Consider the following 22307-nt stretch of genomic DNA (forward strand, 5'->3'; position numbering starts at 1 on the left):
GAGTGCCGTGACAAGCACTGAGCTGAAGCCTCTTGAGACTGAAGTCGGCTGCTTATCCAAAGAACAGCTGCTGTACAGGCAGCAATGGTATGTGTTTCCTTGTGCTGCCCTGGCGCTGGGCCTCATCCCTGCCTTGGAAGAGGTCCCTCTTTGGGCGAGAGTGGTATTCAATCTCCATGGCCCAGGCACTCTGGCTGCCCTGCTGAGACCGCCAACAAAGGGTGACAGCGGTGGTGGCTTTTGTGCTGTGGACCTCAGTCCACTGAGAACTAGGGATGTAAAATATTGTTTAGGAAAACAACCGTTTAAACGATTAAAATGTATATTGTTTAAACAATTAACCGCTATGATATTTTACATCCCTAGAGGGGTCATGGAGGGCACCCAGGAGCTGGATGGGGGCAGCCCAATGCACGTTGGCCCCGCCCTGCCTGGGACCCTGGCCCCTCCAAACACCCCTGGAACCTATTGCCCCAGCCTACAGGAGGGGCCAATAAGGCAGGGGTGGAGCTGCCACCCCTGGAGCCCACTGATTGCCCCAAAGCAGACCCTCCAGAGCTGGGGCACCACCGCCCCTGGAGCCCGCTGCCCCCCAGCCTGCAGGGGTTGGGGCAATAAGGCACTCTATGCGCTGGCCACCCCCTCCGCTGCATCCTGCCCCCACCGTGTGCCTGGCCCGGCCCTAGGACTAGGGCCACCCCCTATGCCCACCCGACCCTTCACCTGGGCGCACCTCAGCTGCTGCCCAGCTCGCTGCTTTTCACGCTGGCGCCAAAGTTAACCCCTAAGCTGCCAGGGCTTACCCCTGCACATTCCCAAGCACACGTCCCAGCCCTCCTCCCCCCCATCATCCCTCCCTCCCTGCAACACAATGTCCCTAGTCACCCCCCAAGTGCACAGCCGCCCCCCCCCCCCCCCCCCATGCACTGAACAGTGAAACGGTTAATGCAATTTATAAACGGTAAGACTAATACTTACCGGTTAACCGTTTGATACTTTACATTCCTACTGAGAACTAAAGAGACTCCCCCACATTCATTGCCCATGAATCACTGATACGAAGTGTGAGAGATTTGGAGCCACCCCCGCTCACCTGCCACCCCGAGTTTCACTCTGATCATTCTCTGCCCTGCCCCATCCAGTGGTCCATTGGCCAGCATGCAAAGAGAAGGTGGAGCTAACCGCTATGGCTGCAACAAAGAATCATCACTAAAGCTGGATTTAAATGCATGCATTAAAAACTGCTGGCTTAAGGGTCTGTCGGTCACCCAAAATTCTGATTGTATTCCAGGTCCTGCAAACGTTATGGAGGCAGAACTTCTAGTACAATTGATGGGCGTTCCACCGAGGGAGGCCACAGGTCTCAGTGGGCAGGGCACTGGACTGAGAATCCGGACAGCTGGATTATAGTCATGGCTCTGCCAGTGAATCACTGTTTGGCATTGAACAAGTCATTTCACCTCTCTCTGTCTCAGTGGCTCCAGTTCTGAAATGGGGATAATGATCCTTCCCCTTCCCCGTAAATGCTTTGAGAACGACCGCTGAAAAGCGCAGCGTACATGCTAATCATTATTACTTTGGTGGTACAGCGCACAAACAATGTAGGATTGGACCTAATCTCCCAAAGCATTAACGGAATATAGATGCAGACAAAGGGCCAGCTCCCTCAATTGGTTTAAAGTAGAGTTGCTCCATTTAAGCCAGTTGACAACCTGACCCATGGAATTTACAACTAAATACCTTTTAAAATAGTTGCACATCAATTGCCTCCTTACTTACCTGCCTTGAACTGAATTCAGAGTTCCGATTTTTTTTTCCTCTGCTACAATCAGTCCCATAAAAATGTCAGGAACTCAAGGAATTCCATGGCCCACTCAGGTGTTAGGTGTTAATAAGAGCATCGTATGTGGCAATGCATGTCGAAATTCAGATCTTGGCAGGTTAAAGAGCTCATCAATTGACCAGAAAGGCCATATATTATGGCTTTTCAGTAAATATCAGAACTTGGAAGGAGCTCTCCAAAGAACCAGTGCTCATTCAGTTAGGGACACTATTCTCCATGAGTTGGTACTTAACCAATGTGCCCTCATGGTGTTAGGGCACGTTGAGTCTGCCGTAGGAGCCATCTTTCAATAAGCAGTCACTAGACATTTTATGGCAGTTTTCTCAACAAGGGTGTTAACCCTGGCAAAGTTCCAATTTGGCTGCTTCCTTAAATTCCCCTGGGGTGTAAACTGGATCTTGTATTCTGTACTTCTTGTCACAAAATGTTGCATAGTGAGACTGGCTACTCCTGAACAGCTCCCATCTACTGCCCCAGAATGGCTTTATTGAAATGGGAGAGTCTTTATAAACAGGTTTGAGAGTGTTGTGTGAAAGAAGTGTGATTGATGTATTATTGATATTAATAATTAATAGTAAGTAATTTGTCATCATCATGAATATTAGGATCAGGGCCACAGCGAGTGGCCAAACTTGACCCATCTCCGCCATGCTTATAAAAGAATTGTTACAGTAATGGTTCAAAAAACTTTAACAATGTGTTACTACAGTAGCGTGGGCTGTAAAAATCTTGTAGCATTGTTTATAAAGGTTGAGAGAATGAGAACTGATTTCAAATGAAGGAAATTAATTTCTATGACAGTGTATCAACAGCCCATGGAATCCATGTTGATCATTTCCCCATGTTGCACTGCAGTCCCTGGCATCTCTGTAAAGCAGTGGTGGATTTCACTTGAAGCAAAGGGACCCATGTGTAGTCAAACTGGAGAGGGATCAATAGAAAAGGATGGGGATGGAGATATTCTTTGAAAGGATTCAACCTAGCAGTTTCCATGGTGATACCTAAATTGTTTCTCTGTGCAGCTGCTTCTCCAACTCCTGTTGGGATTGAAGCACATATACCCAAAAAACCACACAACTGTTCCCAAACATAAAAAAACTGCCACACGCAACCTCCTCCCCAAAACACATCTCTCAAAACACCCCACCACAACAAAACACATCCCAACACACACACCATGTTGTTATCATAGGGTCAGCTACACTTTACTCCTCCTTCTACCTTCATTCTTCTACAGCTGATAGCCCACAAGGGCCAACCCCAAGCAGAACAGGCATCGGAAAATAGCCAGATGGCCGAGGGGCTTTGAAAGAGCTTAAATTGGCCTCCTGTTCCCTCTAAGAGAAAGGGAAGGCAGAAGAGTCAGTGTCTTCCAAAGTGGGCTAGCTCATATCGTGCCGTGCATTAGAATTTATGCAGTCAACATTTAGATGGGGGAAGAAGCATACACATCCTTTGCTAGTGGGTGTAGGAGAATCAAGCCCATAGACTCCCTGAGATTCACATGAACTTATCAAAGGGGAACTTCCTGTGGCATGGTGGCAAACTGTAACAGGGACCTGACTCTCCATTGGCTTGCCTCTTACGTCATTATTTACACTAGTGCAAAGGGGGTGTGAAATTCTACCACTCTGATTTGGTGGCATTGTAAACCCACTTTCCACAGCTGTAAATGACTAAACAAGGCAGTAGTCCAGAATCAGGTCTTAAGACTTTGTATGGGAACATACAGCTCCTTTGTCAAGTGATCCTAGGGAAGCAAGGTGGGTGAGGTAATATCTTTTAGTGGACCAGCTTCTGTTGGTGAAAGAGACAAGCTTACAAGCTGCACAGAGCTCTTCTTCAGGTCTTCAACAGAAGCTGGTCTAGTAAAAGGTATTGCCTCACCCACCTAGTCTCTCGAATATCCTGGGATCAACATGGCTACAACAACACTGCAAACAAATCATTCTTGGCACAGATGCTAACACCATAGGTGAAATCCGGTCCCTATTAAAGTCAGTGGGGGTTTTGCCATTGGCTTCAGTGGGGTCACGATTTCACCCCATGCATTCAAATCCAGCCATTACTACTGGGTCATGTTATCCAATGGGTCCCCTTAACTCCAAATAGAATATAAGGGGAGGGAATTAAGGACCTAGGTCAAAGAAGGTACCAGCTATCTTGGGGAGGCAGCCGAGGATGAAGTTTATGTCATGTTATTGGTTTTGAGTCACCAATAAAGCCTAGCTCCAGGAGGAGGATGAATTTAGATGCTCACTTATGTCCATGCTGTAATAGACTCAGTACATTTGTATTTACACAGAACCCCTCACCTTCCCTCTTTACACATTGCATCCACTCCACATGCCAATGTGTCAGAAGAGAGAAGTACATCAAGAAAAGCAACTCACACAGGGTTTTAAGGTGTAATCACCCCCTATTTTAACTTGCATCTTCTTCCAACTCCACAAGGGGTGTCTACTCTAGGTTCCCACAGCTCAACTTCACCAGTGTCAGCAATGTTGAGAACTCTAGTGTCGACGGGTCATGTCTACTCACACCATTTTCTGTAGCTATTCAGCGTTGCATGAGACAGCACATATTTTTCAAATGCAAAAGGGATTTCTGATTTCTTCAGCAAGTGTTGTAACTCCACCTGGATCAGGTTCCCGTCCAGTCATCCTCACTAACATCCCCTCGCCTCCGTCTTTTGCTCTTTGTGCCTGTTGCTTTCCTTCATGATGAAAAGTAGACGTTTACTATTGGCTAAAAAGCTGGATGGAAGCTGTGTGGCAGGTGGTTAAGTGTGATCACTGATGACTATTTAAGCCTATATGCATGAAATTTTGAGTCATATTCTTGCCAGCGTTAAACAAAGCCCTTTCCTTTACCTCTTTAGCCCAGTCCAGCCTTCCATCGCTCTGTGTCTTTTCATGCAGCACTACGGATAGCAGCTGTACAATATAGGCTACTGTATGCTAGGAACTCAGCTGAGAGCCTCAAACCCATCCAAGTGTCCCATGGATTGAATGAAGTGTCTAAGGACATAGGAAGAAATGGCTAAAGCCAATACCCTACTGTGCAGTGGTTTAGAGCTCTATTATGTGGCAACACCCATGGATTTATGTAGAAAATCCCAGCACAGTGGAGAGACCACCTTCTGCCACAAACCCACCAAATCTTCAGAGAACAGCCTAGCACAGCGTACAACCACCCTGCAACATCCAACTTATTCTCACAAGTTAGCTTTAAGCTCCTCTCCTGCCTTGAGAGACATGCAGCAGCAGCAGTCAAAAGAAGATTTCTTCTCAGAGTGGAGCCTGAAGCACGGGGGAGGCCTGAGAAGAAAGGCTGTGGATGAACTGGGTGGGTGGAGCTTGTTGGAAGAGGTGCCTGCTCTGAGGAACTTTTAAATTCCAGAGAAGGGGAGAGACCCTGTTCTCGTGGAGTTTTGGAATTCCATACGGTAGGAATGGCCCTAGCTGTAGAGGTCCTAAGGTGTGCAGAATTGGGGCCAGCCTGCTTTTGCTTCACTTTGGCAAAGCTCCTAAGGAATGCAGGAAGGAGCCCCATTGCTGAGCATCTTGGGATCTCTAGATGGTGAGTGCTGCTGGAGCATAGCCCCAGCTCTTGTGGAGAATCAGAGCTCTGCAGAACAAGCACTTCTAGCTGGAGCAGGGGCTATGCTCCAGCAGGACTCAACATTCCAGCCGACTCCTCCAAAAGCTTCCTGTTGCTGTCTACATTTTCTCTGCCCTCTTTAGCCATTGCCCAACCCCACGGCCAATCACATGGCTTAATAAAAGATGTATGCAGCATTTTTACAAAAGGGGAAATGATGAAATCGGAAAAGGGACTTGGATGTCACTATAGAGAGCTCAATGAAGACCTCAGCTCAATGTGCAGCTGCAGTCAAAAAAGCAAATAAGACGTTAGGATGCACCTGGAATAGAATGGGGAACAATACAGAAAATATGATCATGCCAGTAAATAAATCTATGGTGTGGCCCCATCTCGGACACTGTGTGCAATACTGGTCAGCCCAGCTCAAAAAGGGTATTGCAGAACTGGAGAGTGCTAAGAGAAAAATTACCCAAATGATCAAGAGCTTGGAAAAGCTCTTATGTGAAAAGAGACTGAAAAGGCTGGGACTGTTTATCATAGAAAGGAGATGAATAAGATGGGACATGTTAAAAATGAATGGCCTAGAGAAGGTAGATTGGCAGCTTCTGTTATCCCTGTCTCATAATACAAGAACATGGAGACATTCAATGTAATTAAAGCATGGCAAATTTCACACGCCATGTGATTCAACTGTGGAACTCACTGTCACGGAAAGGTATTGAGGCCAAGGATTTTGCAAGATTCAGAAAGGAATTTATATTTATACGGATATCAAGAATATTCAGAGATATTATACTAGCAAAAATGTTGGAAGGAATATTAAACCCTTCTGCTTCAAGGTTTAAGCCGATGTCTAGCTATCAGAGATCAGGATGAGCCCTAATATAGGGGGGCAGATTATCTCACATCTGCCTGCTGTGGGGTTCTTACACCTTCCTTTGAAGCATCTGGTAATAGCCACTGTAGGAGGCTGGATACTGGACAAGATCAATTTTGGCTCTGATGCAGGTTGGCACTTCCTATATTCCTATGCAGTTATTTGCATGGCCACATCATTTCAGAGTGCAGAGGTCCACCTTAGCGGAGTCCACAGAGCTGGAAGCGATCACTGAACTGCCACTAATTTTTCTGGATCTAATTGCACCAGTTACAAAGCACTCAAGGAATGTTCAGCTAATCTGATCACACTGACCGGGTGGAACTGGTGTAATCCTATCATTCTACTGTGGAATTAAGTGCTTTCCCCCTAAAGGAATTTCAGCACAAAGTGGAGAGCTGTATAACCCTGACTGCTCGCTTGGATTTGCTCCTTTGAGTAATCAATCCCAACTGATACTTGGCACGCTTCATGTTCAGCTGCAATGTTTAGCCTCGCAGATGATGGTATAAAGAGAATCCATGATTGCAGTGCCCTCCATGGCCATGACTGTACTGCACACAGCAGCTAGCTATACTTCATAGTGATCACTCTCTCTCTCTAGCATTGATTTTATATTGCCAACCGTCACCCTAGTATCTGAGGGCCTTCCATGTAAAATCAATATCAATAGTGAAGTTCCTAGTGGACTGTGTGGTGTCTCTGGCATTTTTCCTTTTTTGGGCGGTCAACATGCTGCTTGGGTTAGGGGGTTTTGGTTTTGTTTTTGGTTGGTGGGAATAAAAGGGAGTCGCTTGTATTGTGAGTGTCACAGTTCAAAGGCTTTCTCAAAGATAGCTAGGCTCTTGATTCACCTGAGCTCCTTGGGAAGATTGTTCCATAGTCAGATCCCATCTAGTTATTACTAAATACAGTTATTACCATGTATATAAACAGGGCTTGAACTCAGGTCCTTCTGCTCCAAATGTACAACTCCAACCCATATTGCTTAGGGAGAACTTCATCCAGTGGTAGTTTTAGGGCACACGCTGGAGTGAGTAGGATGCTCCATCCTGTAAAGGAGAAGTGGGGGCCACACAAGACTCTCGTACTCTGGAAAATTGTGGCATGTTTCATATTAGCTCCTAGCACACCAAGCTTCTATCCACAAATCTGCTACAAACCTTCTGATGATGTGATGTCTGATTCTCCCTTGCTGTGCACCTGGTGTAGTCATTTGCAAAACACTCTCATAAGAGATTGGTAGTGTTTTACACTCACTTTGCACTGACGCAAATGACTACAGGGCAACGGAAAATCAGGCACGAGCTTTGTACTGCTGGGGCATGCTATGAGCAGTGCTAATGTTTGTTCTTAGCTTGCAACTACAGAGCACTACAGTAGACAAGAAGTGCCGGCAAACTAGCTTGCAGGTTACAATTACATCACTATTCCCCGAGAATCTGCTTGCATCACTTTCCTATGCTGCTGGGTAAGTGCAGAGATAAGTGCAATTGAAATAGGATTGGTAGTGAAGGTGCTTTATATCATGCCAATTATACACAGACCAATGCTAACATTCCAGTTACACTCTCTGATCCTCCAGCATAGATCAGACCATACACATTAGAAAAGTTACAATAGACAGCGCTTCCCATAGGCAAATCTTTATCTAGGCAATGCTCCCTGTGTTGTCCCTGTGTCAATATACTGATGCAACTGAACACAAAGCTTTTAAATCTTGAAAAGTGTCCCTGGGGACTTGCATCCTCTAACTAAGTGTGTGGAAGTGGTGACTGCCAGTGTGCATGGCTCCGAGGATGTAGTGTCCTCTGGGAGCGGCAGACCTGCCAACTTTATACAATGATTGTAGGCTGACTGATTATTCCAGTGCAGCTGGGAGACTGCTCCATTTTAAGGCTACTTCATCAAGCAAGAGAAAAAATTCTTCATTTCTATACAAAAGAAGCTCAATTTGCTTCCTTAGGTACTTTTACTATTTCAGATTTCTGTGTTTCATTGTATTTTTACTTGATGTTCTGAGAGTGCTTTTGACGTGCGAGTGAGTCAAATTCAGAGGTGAGTTTAAGACAATCTAGGAAAGGCCAAAGGGAATCTAAGATGGTGTGACTCACACCACCATGTGCATGTTACGCCAGCTATCATAGACTCCTTCAGACCAACTGGACTGGAGTCTGAGCTCACTTTACACCTGACCTGTGTAAATCTGGAGTAAATCCACTGACTTCACTGGAGACACTCCAGATTTAAACCAATGCAACTGAGATTAGCATATGGCTTGTTTGTTTAGGCCATGTCTACACTACAAACTTTGGTTGGTATAAATTACACTGGCATGCAGCCGCTGAAGTTTGTATGTCACCAGGGCACATGCGCACATGGCTGCTTGTGTCAGCGTTGTGTGTGCTCACCAGAAGTGTGTGTGTGTTGACGCAAAGTGTGGTGGACATTGGGTAGGTATGCCCACACGCCACGTGCTGCCATCCAGCATGATACCTTTGGGGATATTTTTTCAGTGTTTTATGAGATAGTAATGACTTGCACAGAGATCTCTGGGAGATAGAGGTCAGGTTCCCAGCATGCAGTTTTCTCCATCCCATAATGCCATCCATATCCCTTGGTTTTTAAGACTTTTTTTTTTAAATCCCACAACCCCACACAGCATTTCATTCTCTGCCATCTCTGACAGAATCAGGGAGCCCACAGAACCCTGCAGCATTCTCATGAACATCGCAAATACATGAGGCATGATTCTCCTGTATTTACAGACCCTCCGGAAATAATGCAACAACCGGGGACACGAGGATTCCTTCAAGGACAGTTTGCGGAGGGCCAGAGCGAAAACCCATTCAAGGTTGTTGGTGGCATTCACTGAGCAGCTGCGGATGGTGGAGAACTACTTCTGGGCTTGAGAAACAAGCACTGACTGGTGGGATCGCATCATAAATGCACGGGATGATGAGCAGTGGCTGTAGAACTTCCAGTGCGAAAAGCCACATTCCTGGATCTGAGTGATGAGCTTGTGTGAGGAAGTGGAGCTATTCTTGGGGTTTTCTCTGAGTGCTGTGTGTGCGCCTCACTTTCCCCCATGTGTCACTCATGTATGTCGGTGATGGGACCTGGGTGTGTGATCATTGCAGAGGCCACCAGAGGGTGGATGGACCTTCCCAGTCACCCGTACGCAGACAATGGCCAGACCCCTTTGCCCCCCTGGGTCAACCATCTGCAACAGGTTGCGGTAGGCAGAGACCAGGAGGAGTGGCCACCTTGCCCGGGAAGGAGACAAAGGGCTGGGGAGGGGCAAGGGGATGATTCTGGGGGGTGGCTGGTTGGAAGAGCACAGTCCCCCATAAGGGGGCTCAGGAGCAGGGCCTGACAATGGGCTCTGAGGCTCCCTAGTTGGTTGCTGCTGTAACCTCTAATTAATCTGCTAACAAAGTCATTCTATGCTGTGATCCTGAGAACTAATAACTGGTTCTGGCTTGCACGCTGGCTGTGAATCGCTTCTGACTGCACGGCGGGGTGCGTGGTCCCTTTGGGGGCGTGTAGGAGCTCCCCAGGGTCCCATCCAGGGGGACTCAGAGCGGGAGATCAGGCAGAGCAGGGTGCTGAACGCTCTGAGGCCAGATTCGGGAGGCAGCTGCACTGGTGTGTGGAGACCCGGCGGGGGCAGACTCTAAAGCACTAGAGTCGAGTCCTGCCTGGCTTCGCCCCGAGTGGTTCTAGAGCGCTGTTACCGTAGGACTCCGGCACATCTTGCCCCAGCGCTCCAGCACACCAGAACGAGAGCTGCGTTGACAGTGAAGAAGCAAGTGTCAATCGCACTCTGAAAGCCGGCATCACCGAGTTGCGACTGGTTAACAGGAAATCATTTTAGAGTTGAAAAGTCCACAGTGGGGGTCATTGCTGTGCAGGTGTGTAGGGTCATTAATTGCCTCCTGCTCTGCAGGACGGTGACTCTCGGCAATGTGCAGGAAATAGCACAGGGATTTGCAGCCGTAGGGTTCTCCAACTGCAGTAGGGCAATAGATGCATACCCCTACTTTGGCACCAAAGCTCCTTGCCACAGAGTACAGCAACAGAAAGGGCTACATCTATGGCCATGCAAGCATTGGTGGATCACTGGGGACACTTCCATGTTGCCTGGTTAGGGAAGATGCATGACACTTACCTCCTTAAGAACACAGGACTGACTGTTCAGAAAGTTGCAACCAGGGACAGTCTTTCCCAACTGGCAGATTACCTTTGGTGATACTGACACACCCGTTGTGATTCTTGGGGACCTCTTGCTCCCCAGTTCATGAAGCCACCTCCAAAGCACCAAGGAAAGATCTGTGAGGCGAAGGGGGAAAAGCTGCCGCCAGTGGGAAGGGCACAGGTGGAGTGGCTATCTGCTGACTTTGAACAGCCAGACACAAGGGTTATTACAAGAGCCCAGTGCCGGGCTATGTGGCTGAGGGCGGCTTTGAAAGAGCACTTTAACTAACAACCATAGTAGCAGTTTCTGCCGGAGTGTCCTCTGGGCCATGCTGCTAAGAACTGTGTAGCGCTTGCTGTACATTTATAAACGTGACGAGATGTTTTCCTTAAGCTACGGACGCCGGGGTGCTTTCGGTGCATTTAGAAGTGCCGTTTGCTTTGGGTGCCGCTATGCATTCTGCAGTATTTGTTCTGAATGAATAACGATAATTTGGTTCTCCCAAAATTGAACTTTATTGCGTGGAAAAAAAGAGTGCAGAAAATCAATGGGCGAAGAAACCATAGGCAATGTTATACAATTTTTAGGATGACTGAATGGGGTGAAAATTTAGAAATGTAAAGGAAGTAAAGGTTTATGTCCATGTGAGTAAACAGCTGTAATCCGTTGTGGTTACACATACACCGGTCGTGGTGCTCACCGGTCAGTGTCTGGGAAGCTGTGGTTTTCCTTGCTGTGTCCTGGAGTGGAGTGGTGTGGTAGGGATAATGATGCTGCCCATGAGCCTGTGTGGTATGTTGGGCAGTTGGGGAGTAGCGACAATGGAGCTCTCCAAGGACGGCAGAGTTGGAGAGTCCAGGATTTTTGGACCCGTAGCTCAGCCAGGGGCTGCAGCATTTGGGTTTGCTGCTTGAGAAGACCAATTATGTCCTGGTGCATTTCCCGCTTCCAGACCTGCTGACTGGACCTTTTGCCTTTCCTCTCTGTCTTTCTCCATGCTGTCAGTCATATTGGCCCCCCCAGGCCCTTCGTTCGTGGTCTGATGCAGCACTGGCTTGCAGGATCTTGCTGAACATGTCCTCCCCTAGTCCTCTCGTTTTCCCTGCTCATCAGGGCCAGGCGTTCAGCGGGTGTGGAGGGGGCAGCCCTCCAGCCCGCCATGCCAGAAGCTGCTGATAAAAACAGACAGATGTACCATTGGATTTACAGCCACACGGGAAAGGGAAAGGCAAACGTCAAAACTCCCTTCCCTGATTCCCGTAAACACTTTTAATAAGAAATGCTTATTGACGCGTCCACTTTGGCGCACCTCTGCACAGCACTGCTTGCTCTCCGGCCCCAGCCATGGTGCGTATGGCCCGCCAGGGACAACAGGGGTGGCCAAGGATTTTCCATTGCATGAAGCTATAACATTTTGGTCTCTATTGCATACGAGTAGGCAATGGAGCTGAAGAGTGGCAGCGTTTTCCACAGGCGGTGGTGATTTTAGCTGATCTCTTACTCCTGAGGGTCACCAGGGCAGGGAGAGCACAGCTGGTACCAGCATCCCAAAGCCACCCGGGCCCATATGCCGCTAGCTTATTTACTGCAGTGGCGCCAGTCAAACTCATCGCGGAGTGGTGTGGAAAAGCGTCCTGCCGTGGAGGGAGAAACAAGGCTGCCAGCCCTCGAAACCTTCGGGAGAGGATTGCGGAGCCACCTTCGTGGAAGTTTCATGGCGATCTCTCAGGAGGATTCAAAGGACATCCCCGTGTACATAAACAAGGCGCGCCACATGCACACGCACACGCCCCGCTGCCTAACCCGCTAGGGGAATGCAAAGCAGATGCCAGCTCTGCCTCTGTGCGTCGCACTGCTACCTCTTCTCATACGAGTGACACAATGAAAAGCAGGTACCTGTGTCTTCCTAAGGGGGGGAGGGGAGGCTAGGCACCATCTTTAAATGTAAACATTGTAAGGAAAAATGCATGCACACACTTACCTGAGTTCCCTTTCCCTTCATCAAGCTCACCCGCACTCGCTTGGCGAGACTGACTACGCTGTGGCAGAATTCCAGCCAGGTCCTGGCTTGCGGCATGGCAGGAATCTCTTGCCACGTTTCCCTCTTCTTCCTCCTCCTCTTCCTCACTCTTCACGGCAGGGGTCACCGTCTTGGGCTTCTCTGAGGTTCTACAGTGGTCTGTGGGGTGCTAGTGGAGTCTCTGCCAAGTACAGCATGCACTTCATTGCAGAAGCGGCCGGTCTGCGGTGCGGCGCCAGATCTATTGCACTCCCTGGCCTTGTGGTATCCCTGGCAAAATTCCTTCTGCCGATCCCTGTTTCACCCCTTTTCCTGCATCCCCCCCTGCATTCTGCTCATAGATGTCCACATTTCTATGGCTGGTCCACAGCTGGGCTTCACAGCCTCTTCTCCCAACAGGCCCAGGAGATCCAGTACTTCGTGTGTAGACCAGGTCAGAGTGCAACCAGTACTTCTCTGTGTGTATGGAGCCGGCCTGGTTGGTTGGCCGCTGGTTGCACTCAACAAATCTGAGCTGCTTGGTGTGCTCACCAAGGTGGGCAATCAGGAAAAGGCATTTCAAAAATACGCAGCAGGCTTTAAGGGATTTGGGCGGGAGGGTGGCCTCTGCTCTCTGTGAGCCCTGGACAGCAGAAGTTAAAATTGTGACCAAAGCGATCACTATCTCAGGAAATGGGGCATTGTGGGACAGCTGCTGGAGGACTGTGGGGGTCGACACAGGTGTCTACACTCACACTGTGTTGACCTCAGTAGGTTGACCATGGCTCAATGCCGTTTGGGAAAGTGGTTTTACTGTGTCTTTGTAACAGGGCACTTGCAAGAACAGGAGACAAATGTGAGTGCAGACACATGCACATATAGGCAATGCAAGGCGACTTATGTTGACCTAACTGTATAGCATAGATTAGGCCTCAAATAACATTCACTCATTACACATCCCTCCTGACTTTGTCCCACTGAGTAGAACAGAGTTTAAGGGGCCAGAAGCCAGGAACGTGGAAAGAAAAGCAACAAACAGGAGTATAAGGAAGTGTAAATTTTAAACTAGGCCACCCACTATCTTAACTTACACTTTCTCCCGGCTCCTCAGTTTGCAAGGGACATCAATGCATACCTGCACACAGGGAAGGAGGTGCGAAGGGGGTCTAGGATTCAAACTAGGATCAGCCTCTGAATTTGGCTCCGTGTCTCATTCATGCTTTATTCTGGGTTAAATTCCGCATCTTTGCTTCATGGTCCAGCAGTCCTAATCAGAATTATTGAGAAGGTGCCTTATAATAAAAATACAGGGGCCCCTGAGGCACCGAGTAAATTAATACTGGACACAGGACTGCTTGGTTAAAGCCAGTTTCCAAAGCAGTTTCCTAAAAGACAAGATTAAGAGAGTATCTAGAACTGAACACTTGGGGGATGAAGGATGTGTTAGTGGAGTAAATCCTGTTCTTGAGGAGCGGCCCCATTTCTTGCCCACTGCAGAAATGTTTAATTTTAAGCACTAAAAAATTAATGCAATTTGGTTAATTGATTAACTCATTCATTCCTTCATTCTGTCTCTCGTTTTCTTCCTTTCACTCAGATGCAAAGGCAAAAGATCTCCCAAGGATGTAGGTCAAATGCCCTCATCCCCTACCCATGTTACCCCAGAAACATAACTTTAAATGAGGTGACAAGGCAACTGTAGCAAAATTCTACCCAAATGAATAACAGCACACAAATGTAGAATGACCTGCACTTACTCTTCACAGGAGTAGCAGCCAAGCGTGCCATGGCAATGAGCCAGCCAAGGATGCTGGCTAGTAGCCAATTTGATTTATTTATTTTTGGCGGCCTCACACTGCATAGTTCTGTGCTAGTCTTCGATCACAGAAATGATAAAAGAAATGAACTTGGAAAGGCAAGAGGACGACTTCAGGAAGAAACAGCCTGATAGAGCTGGAGAGATTGGTCCCTGGACTGGCAGAGCACTGATGTGATAGCTATTTAGTAGTCCTCTCTCTTTCGTGGATGACCAAGACACCTCAGCAGTGCTGGTGGCTGGCAGGATAATGCAGAACTAAATGATGACTGGAGGGACATGGTAACTGCCTATGAGTCTAGGAAGGGAGTAAACTCCAAGGAAGGAGCAGCATTGTTTAGAGGGGCAAAGGGGAGTAATAGGATGCAATTAGGAAAAGGAAAATATAGGCTGTATATCAGGAACCATTTCCTAGCTGGGAGATCTGAAACAGTGGTAGCTCCATTGTGGTTAACCCTTTGTAATGGAAACCCTTCAAAACTAGACTGGGTAAAGTACTGGGGAACATATTTAGACTTGGAAGGATTAGAAAACGTGGATTTCGCCTTACACACACAAACATGAAAAAATATTTCCACTGAGAAACATAAAATATTACAGATGGGCAAAATAACCAAATGCTGCATGAGAACTTGATTTAAGGCTATCTACTTTGTATATTTTGAAATGTGATGTTGACAATTTGTGTTTTAATGGTTATAAAGTCTTAACTTTTTGAATCTCATTATCTACTGTCATTAAACAATTATTATCTGACCTTCCACCCACATAATTTTCCACAACTGTGAAGATTTGAATGGATTAAAATTGAAAAAAATGCTTACAAATAAACATGGATATTCACTGTCAAAATTATAAAAATCGAATTCTGCCACATCTGACCATATGTTGCAGGGAAGAACCCACATCAGAGAAATGGATAGGAAGTCTTATTGGATCTTTTCCCCATCTCTAACTTCTATGATCCTAGGACATACCAACTGTGTGAGTTTGTGATTGGCAAAGCTGATCAAATAGTGGGAAAGGAAATATTGTTATCAATATTCATTGGCATTCCAAAGGGAATTTTGATTTGACCATGGTCACAAACCTTCTGTGTTTGCTTTCTGCAAACTCTCGAGAGCTTGCATATTGAATGAATATGAATAAAAAGCAAATGTTGTGCTTGAATATTCAAATATTCACTGAAAGCTAATTTTTAAGTGTACATTCAATTGTTAAATTTACAACTCACTCTGTGTTGGCTAGCTAAGCTATTTACCTACGTTAGAGCGTGAATTGCAAATTATATATTCAACTGTAATGTTCACAGTTCAAATGATCTGCAGGCAAAGAAACATTTACAGAAGAAATTTGCAAATAATTTAGAATACTGATTAGATGCAAGAATATTGTAAACCGCTCCCTGACAACTGGCAAACAAAACAGGTGAAATTAATCAAACCAACATCCACTGTAATAAATAACTTAGCTCTGGTCATTACAGTGGAGCTGGTGCATGTATGTCCTCACTGTTAAAGGGAATGATAACATCCAAATGAAAGGGACTGACTCTCTGCTTCATTGTGTCTTGTGTTTTCAGTTACACCTGTGCCAAGTGAGTGCAGAGTGTGTGTAAAATTCTACACAATCAGGATTCTCTGGGCACTCACACCAACCATGGCATTTTACACCCACTTTGCACAGTGTAAATGATGACACAAAGGGCAAAACAGTGGAGGATCAGGCTCTAAAGAATCAAGGTTGAGAGTATGAATTCAGGGGGTTGTCTCTATGCAAGCCCGAGGTAAATAAGATTTAAAAAAAAAAAACAGAAAAGAAAAGAAAAATCCCTTCACAGTCTGTTTTCACCATAGGTCTGGATTTAGACTCTTGTTACACTCAAAAGATTCCCTACACTGGAGTCGTCCCCCCCCCCCCCCGGCCATATCCCGTATCGTAAAGCTTCCATAGGTAATATTTCCACAAGGTCAGAGCAGTCGCTCACCTCAGGGGTCTACCATGAAAATCTCTCTCACCTTTCCCTAAAACACGAAACAACCAGACTGGTCATTACTGATCTTTCTCCCTCGCTTGCTAACTTCTGCTCCATTCCCTACCACTCAATCATTGAAACCACAGGGAGGCCAGGGGCATTTCGCAGTGTGTTTAGAGAGAGCCCGACTCCCTGATGTCCACTTACCTGTCTTCTCTTCGGTTTGACTGCTCTCCACCATCTCCTTTTGGGGCTGCGCTGTTGCCTTGGCAGTAGCATCGTCTGCAGCAGCGGTGGTCACAGCAGTGAGGGCAGCAGCAGGCACATCGGCTTGTTTAGGCTCCTCTTTGCCCTGGGCTTCATCAGCCTTCAAGGACGGCGAGTTATCAGTGGAAGCTTTAGTTTCCGTGTCGGTGGCAGTGAGAGTGGGCTTCTCCTCCGAGGAGGCGGCGGGAGTGGCTGGCTGCTCTGAGCCAGCGTCAGCAGCGCCTTCTCCCTGCTTCTCCTCCAAGGGGGCGCCGCTATCTTTGCTGCCCGCCGCAGGTTGGGCACTTTCGGACGGAGCGGCTTCCGTGGCAGCGGGAGTGTCGCACTCTTTGTTCTCTGCCACGCCATCAGCAGGGGCCTCCTCCTTCTTCTCAGCAGCCTCGGCATTGGCCGCTGGGGCATCTCCCTTCTTCTCCCCCTTGAGCTTTTTCCTTGTTATGTGTCCGCGGAAGCTGGCCTGGATTTTGGTGGCTGCCTTATGAGCTTTATCTTCTGGTTTGATGCCATCTTGCTCAATCTTTTGGTCAACGTCATCGTTTTTTTCAACCTTGAAGGAGAAAGGGGGAGGGGGGAAAAAAAGGGAGTCGGTTAAAGAATTTTCCACAGACAGTGAAAGCTCGTTTCATTGACGGCGTCTCACCCACCCTTCGCTAGCCACGTCAAGGGTAGAGCACGTGCTATCCATGTGTGAGAGTGATCGTTCGGGGTAACCACGCCCACACTAACGTGGGCATGGTCTGACCACACCCACAGCACTGAGTGAGCATGGGGGGCAACCCAGGCCTAACAGCATGCAAGCAAGCCTGGGGACTCACCACGCCCACATCAATTTGTGAGAGTGAGCCTGGGGACTCGCCGCACCGCATCGGTGTGAGAGTCGGTGAGGGGCTGGGCCGTGCTCACATCAGGGCGTGAGAGCGGGCGTGGGGAGTAACACCCACGTCACGGTGAGAGCCAGCACGGGGAGGGAAGACACTGAGGTGAATGTGTGAGAGTTAGCATAGGGCAGGACCACGCCACGCCGGTGTTGGAGAATGAGCCCGGGGCACGACCGCCCCCACATTGATGTAAATGAGCGTAGGTAGTGACCCCAGCTATATCAATTTGAGGGCTACAATTTGAGAACGTGGGGGCAGACCATGTCCAATCAATAGAAGAGTGACCAAAGGCTGCAACTACGTCCCAAAAATCTATTGAATGGATATAATTATGCCCATTGCCTGTGGTGGTGGATCTATATTTTACTAATGTTTCCAGAGTGCTTTAAGTGCCTCGGACGGAAGGTGCTACCGCGCTGCAATGTTCCAGTGTTAAGGCCAGCCTGCCAGGTGACACTGTCAACAGGACCATGGAGGCTACGAACCTGTTAGCATATCACGCCAGCTGTTGTGAGCATAAAACAAATACCTGCATTTGCCAAACTGACTGTGTCCATGTGTTATTAGCTACCTAGGGTCATATCTTCAGCCCTGCTTAAACCTCCCATTGGGCACAAAGTGGGTTAAAGCTTCCACAAACAGTCTGGGAAAAACCTCAGCTGGTGTCAACCCGTCTCATCCCCGCACAGGCACGCTGGGGGCCATACCCAGTGTACCAGCCATCTTTTGAGGATGAAGAGGTCTTTGTGTGACCACACCAGGCTGCATCAGGGCTAGGAACCATGTCAACTCCCTGACAGCTCCATGTCAACTCCAGTCCCCCCCGTAGCAGGGGAATGGAAAGGTGGCTTAATGCCAGCTGCATTGAGAGTAACCCCAACATAGTGAAGGATCTAGCCCCCAATGTCCAGTTGCTCCCATGCTCATCAGTGAAGGTGAAGGAATCCTCAACCCTTGGATAAAAGGGACACACAAAGAGGAGAGGGTTAATTCAGGTGCACCCCACTTCTGTCCTCTTACCACCACATTACACAGGTCCTGCATGTAGTACCGAACCCCTTTCCTGTCATTCCACACTGCCCTACCACCCTCAGCACCTACAAATAGTAATCATCACATACGCATAAGGTAGCATATGCCATGCGTTTGTCCGGGGGCTGAACGGGTCATGGAGACTGACCTCACCCTCTTGCCCCCATAGGAGGTGATTGAGGCAGGGCTAGTCATGCTGCTGACCATGCTGTATCTGCCCTGTGGATAACACAAGAACTCTAGTCTTCAGGGATGTCAGTCTGGCCCGTCTCACCAGCACTTAAAGCTAACATGCTTCACTGCTGTCATGATGATGTCATCACACTCTTAGCCCTGCTGTGATGACATCATTTCCCTGTTGCCTTGATTCGCACAGACAGGAAAGGTCCAGCGCTACCCATTGTGTTACCGAGAAGTGCTTTTGGTATCATTCCAGATGTGAAATGAAAAGTCTTAGACCAGGGAAGTCCACAGAGAGTAGGAGGAGGTAAAGCAGGGGAAGGATTTCAGGTCAGTGGTGAGGGAAATCCAAGAATAATAAATAATAGTAACAATTATACCACTTCCTGTTCAGGAGTCCAGTGATTTAAACATGGCTCTTGTGATTTATAATCTCACTAGGTCCACTCAATAATAAGTGTTGCATTTGTATAGCATCTACCCCTAGAGTCACTGAGGAATAACGATATGCTCCATTTCCATCGCATCTTTCCTCCTGGAGCGTGCCAAAGTACTTCACAAACTATGTATGTGCCGCACAGTTGGAATGCAGCCACTTCTGGGTGGAACACAGTAGCTAACTAATGCATGTATCATGTTGCATATACCACTTGGGGCAGGGAGGCATTTTGGCCAAGGAAAACCTGGGCTGTCCGGAAAAGAGGCATCGGATCTTCATCATTCTGTTTTACACACACTGCAAACAAGACCTTAGTTATAGAAATAACCCATACACAGTGAACAGCCCTGAAAGCAATTTATCTTCCTTGGAAGGATGAAGAGGTGAGTCAGTCCTTCCAGGACATGAACGTGGTTCCAAGGCATCCTAGTGGAAAATGGAAATCTCTCTCTCTCTCTGTCTGCATTCATGATATTTGAGGGCTATTTTCATGGCTTCTTATTTACTGTTGTTGTTAATAATTATTTGTACAGTGGTAGCACCTACAAGCCCCAAACAGGAATCAGGGCCCCACAGTGCTAGATGCTGTACACATGCTTGGTATAGAATGAATTCTGTATAGTGGGCAGACATATTTAAACGATATGGAACCTAACCCAATGAATAAGTTATACACCATCATCCTCATTCCGCATCTAGTAGTTGTTCTCTCTATTGTACGTTGTGGCCCAAACCCTAGACATTTCTGGGATGGAAAAGTTAAAAATAGCGAGCAAGCGATAGTTGCTGAAAACAATGGGACTTTGGCATGAGTAAGGTGTGCAGGATTTAGAAAGCTCTTCATGAAGCACGCAGCTAAGCTGCTTTGTCTCTATCTACACAGCACAGAGTGTGTCTTCTGTAGAGAAACATGACCCTGCTCAGCATCTCTGTCTGACACACCTCAGGATCACGTGATATGCTTCCCTTTTCAGGCAGGCAGCTCCTGTCCGAGGAGGCGTGCGATGGGGAGACACATCGCTCCATTTTTCAAGAGCATTGACTTATTTGCCTCTGCTCCATTGTGTGACACTGGGATCTGGAGTGGGAAACAGCGGGAGACTGACTGCCTCTGTCCTTGCACCCTGCTTGTCCATTGGTCGTTCTCAGTGCTGAACTGGCATTGCCAGACCCCGGGTCTCCCATGCCACTGGATTTGGAGGGGCTGACACACAACTGAGATGAGCAGGCAGAGAGATGAACCAGAACCGTAAAGGAAGAAGGACAAAAAGGGATTTTATAGATGCTGTCTAGGGGTAGGATGCCGAGATGGAGAGTTCATGAATGACCCCAGAGCTCCTATTAAGGGAAAAGTCATTATTCGTAATCCTCCAGAGCCGGCTCTGCTTCACATTGGTAGGGGCTGCCTCTATACCTTCCCCACCAGACTCCCCTCTGTCCCACACTGTCTCTCAAGGGACTGTTTCCCTCCCTTTCACCCCCAGAGATCACTTTGTCATACACCCAGAGGTGGTACTCTCCCTTTCCTTTCCTTTGTGTCCTTGGACTGTATGCGTTAGGTGAGGGTTCCTAGCTCCCTGGTCCCGGGATTCAGGGTGTATTTCCCAGGAGCTCCAGGTTTATTAAGCTTTCAACTTACGAGAAAAGAACACACATGAAGTGGGCCAGAGTCTGTACCCAGGGAAAGGATGGCAGAGGCAGATGGTGTCAGCATCCCTTTTGCAAGTTGGGAGAGAGTGACCCTCATTTTAGCCTCCCTCCTCCATGCCGTCTTTCCCTTTCCAACAGCACAGAGCCCTAGTGTGAGAGGGGAATCTTCCTTATCCTAGCCTTGTCTCCCATCTGCACTAGGATATTCCGGAGATTTCCTTCACTGATTGGAATGAATGCCACTCAGATAGCTAGTCCAGGGACAGCTGTTTGCCTGTGGTTTTGGAGGGCCCCTGAGGGAAGCTCCCCAGGAGCTTTCCATGTGCTCTACTCCTGACTGGAGCATAAAGTAAGATAGGCCCTGGCGCCATTAGGAACGCTCCCTCGAGGGTGAGTGGTTTTCCTTTGTCTTTCTTGTTTGTAACCTAGTCAGCCGTTGCTCTTCTATTTCCTCCCCGCTCTTGTTCGCGATAAACCCATAGCTCTCACACACCTACGCATGCTGGTTTCCTTCCCAACTCTCCATCTTCCTTTCTTCTTGGGAGCCAAACACATTCCTCCTGACCTCTGTCTTGAAGGACAATGGGACTCAATGAGCTGCAGGCCAATAGGGGGGAGGGCACCCGTGGAGCCCCAAAAGGTAGATGAGCTGGCGCCTGAGTGTAAGGGCAGAAAGCAAGGAGCTGGGTTACGGGAAAAGCAAGAGAGTTTGTCTGAAATCTAGCAGCTGAGAGAAGCACGTGAGAAAAGACTGCATCAGCTGCCTCCCCAGAAGGAGTGAAGCGTGAATGCATGAGAGAGAGAAAAGACGTTCGCACCTTCTGAAGTGAGGAAGCAATTTAGCACTCAGAACAGCTTTGCTTAACCTAGTTAAATGGTATGAAGACACCAGGATAGAGGAGTGCCCCTCCCAGCTCAACCTGTCTGCAGCGTGGGGAAACAAGAACATGATTCCTTTTTTCCAGACTGGGTATTGCTATTATGGTCAAAACATAATCTAGAGAGCGAAAAGACCTGTTAGTTCATGTAGCTCACCTCCCCCAGGGCCAGCCAAGGATTGTTCCCTATTGTATTGTTAACAGGATAGTGTCCTGTCTAGCTTCAGATGTCCTAAGCAATGGGGCTTCCATCCCTTCCCTGGCAGACTATTCCACAGCCTAATGGATCTCATGGTGAAAAGGTTCTTCCTCTCTTTTCTGGTGCTCAGAATGGGGTGTGTTAGTGATAGATAGATATATAGATAGATAGATAGAGAGAGTTCACATTCCTTTAATATTTGTAGATTATCATGTTCTCTCCTCAGTCCCTTACTGAGTCTGGATAGACATATTTAGCTTTTTAATCACTGTTAAAATGCCCAAGAAATCTCATGTGGGTGGCTCACTGTGGGGTACCTGGACCCTCACAAAGGACGGAATAGAATGGGTTGAATCATAGACTGGTCTCCCTGTGCAATGGCATAAAATGCCCGAGCAGAAAGTGTGCAGGCCTAAAGAAGGTTTCTGTGTAAGTTTGAAAGCACGTCTTTTTCACCAACAGAAGTCAGT

General features: G+C 47.7%; 1 protein-coding gene across 1 annotated transcript in view; it reads right to left on the reverse strand.

Moving 5' to 3' along the window:
* Positions 1–22307, reverse strand: part of GAP43 (growth associated protein 43) — a 73130-nt gene that overhangs the window by 17936 nt on the left and 32887 nt on the right. Inside the window, exon 2 of the mRNA XM_067546057.1 lies at positions 16522–17128. Within this exon, the coding sequence (XP_067402158.1) occupies positions 16522–17128 (607 nt within the window). The remainder of the gene's footprint in view (positions 1–16521; positions 17129–22307) is intronic.

This window comes from Emydura macquarii, unplaced genomic scaffold (assembly GCF_026122565.2).
Source record: "Emydura macquarii macquarii isolate MOO-44397 ecotype Brisbane River unplaced genomic scaffold, CSIRO-AGI_Emac_v2 contig_1119, whole genome shotgun sequence".
Classification (NCBI taxonomy): Eukaryota; Metazoa; Chordata; order Testudines; family Chelidae; genus Emydura; species Emydura macquarii.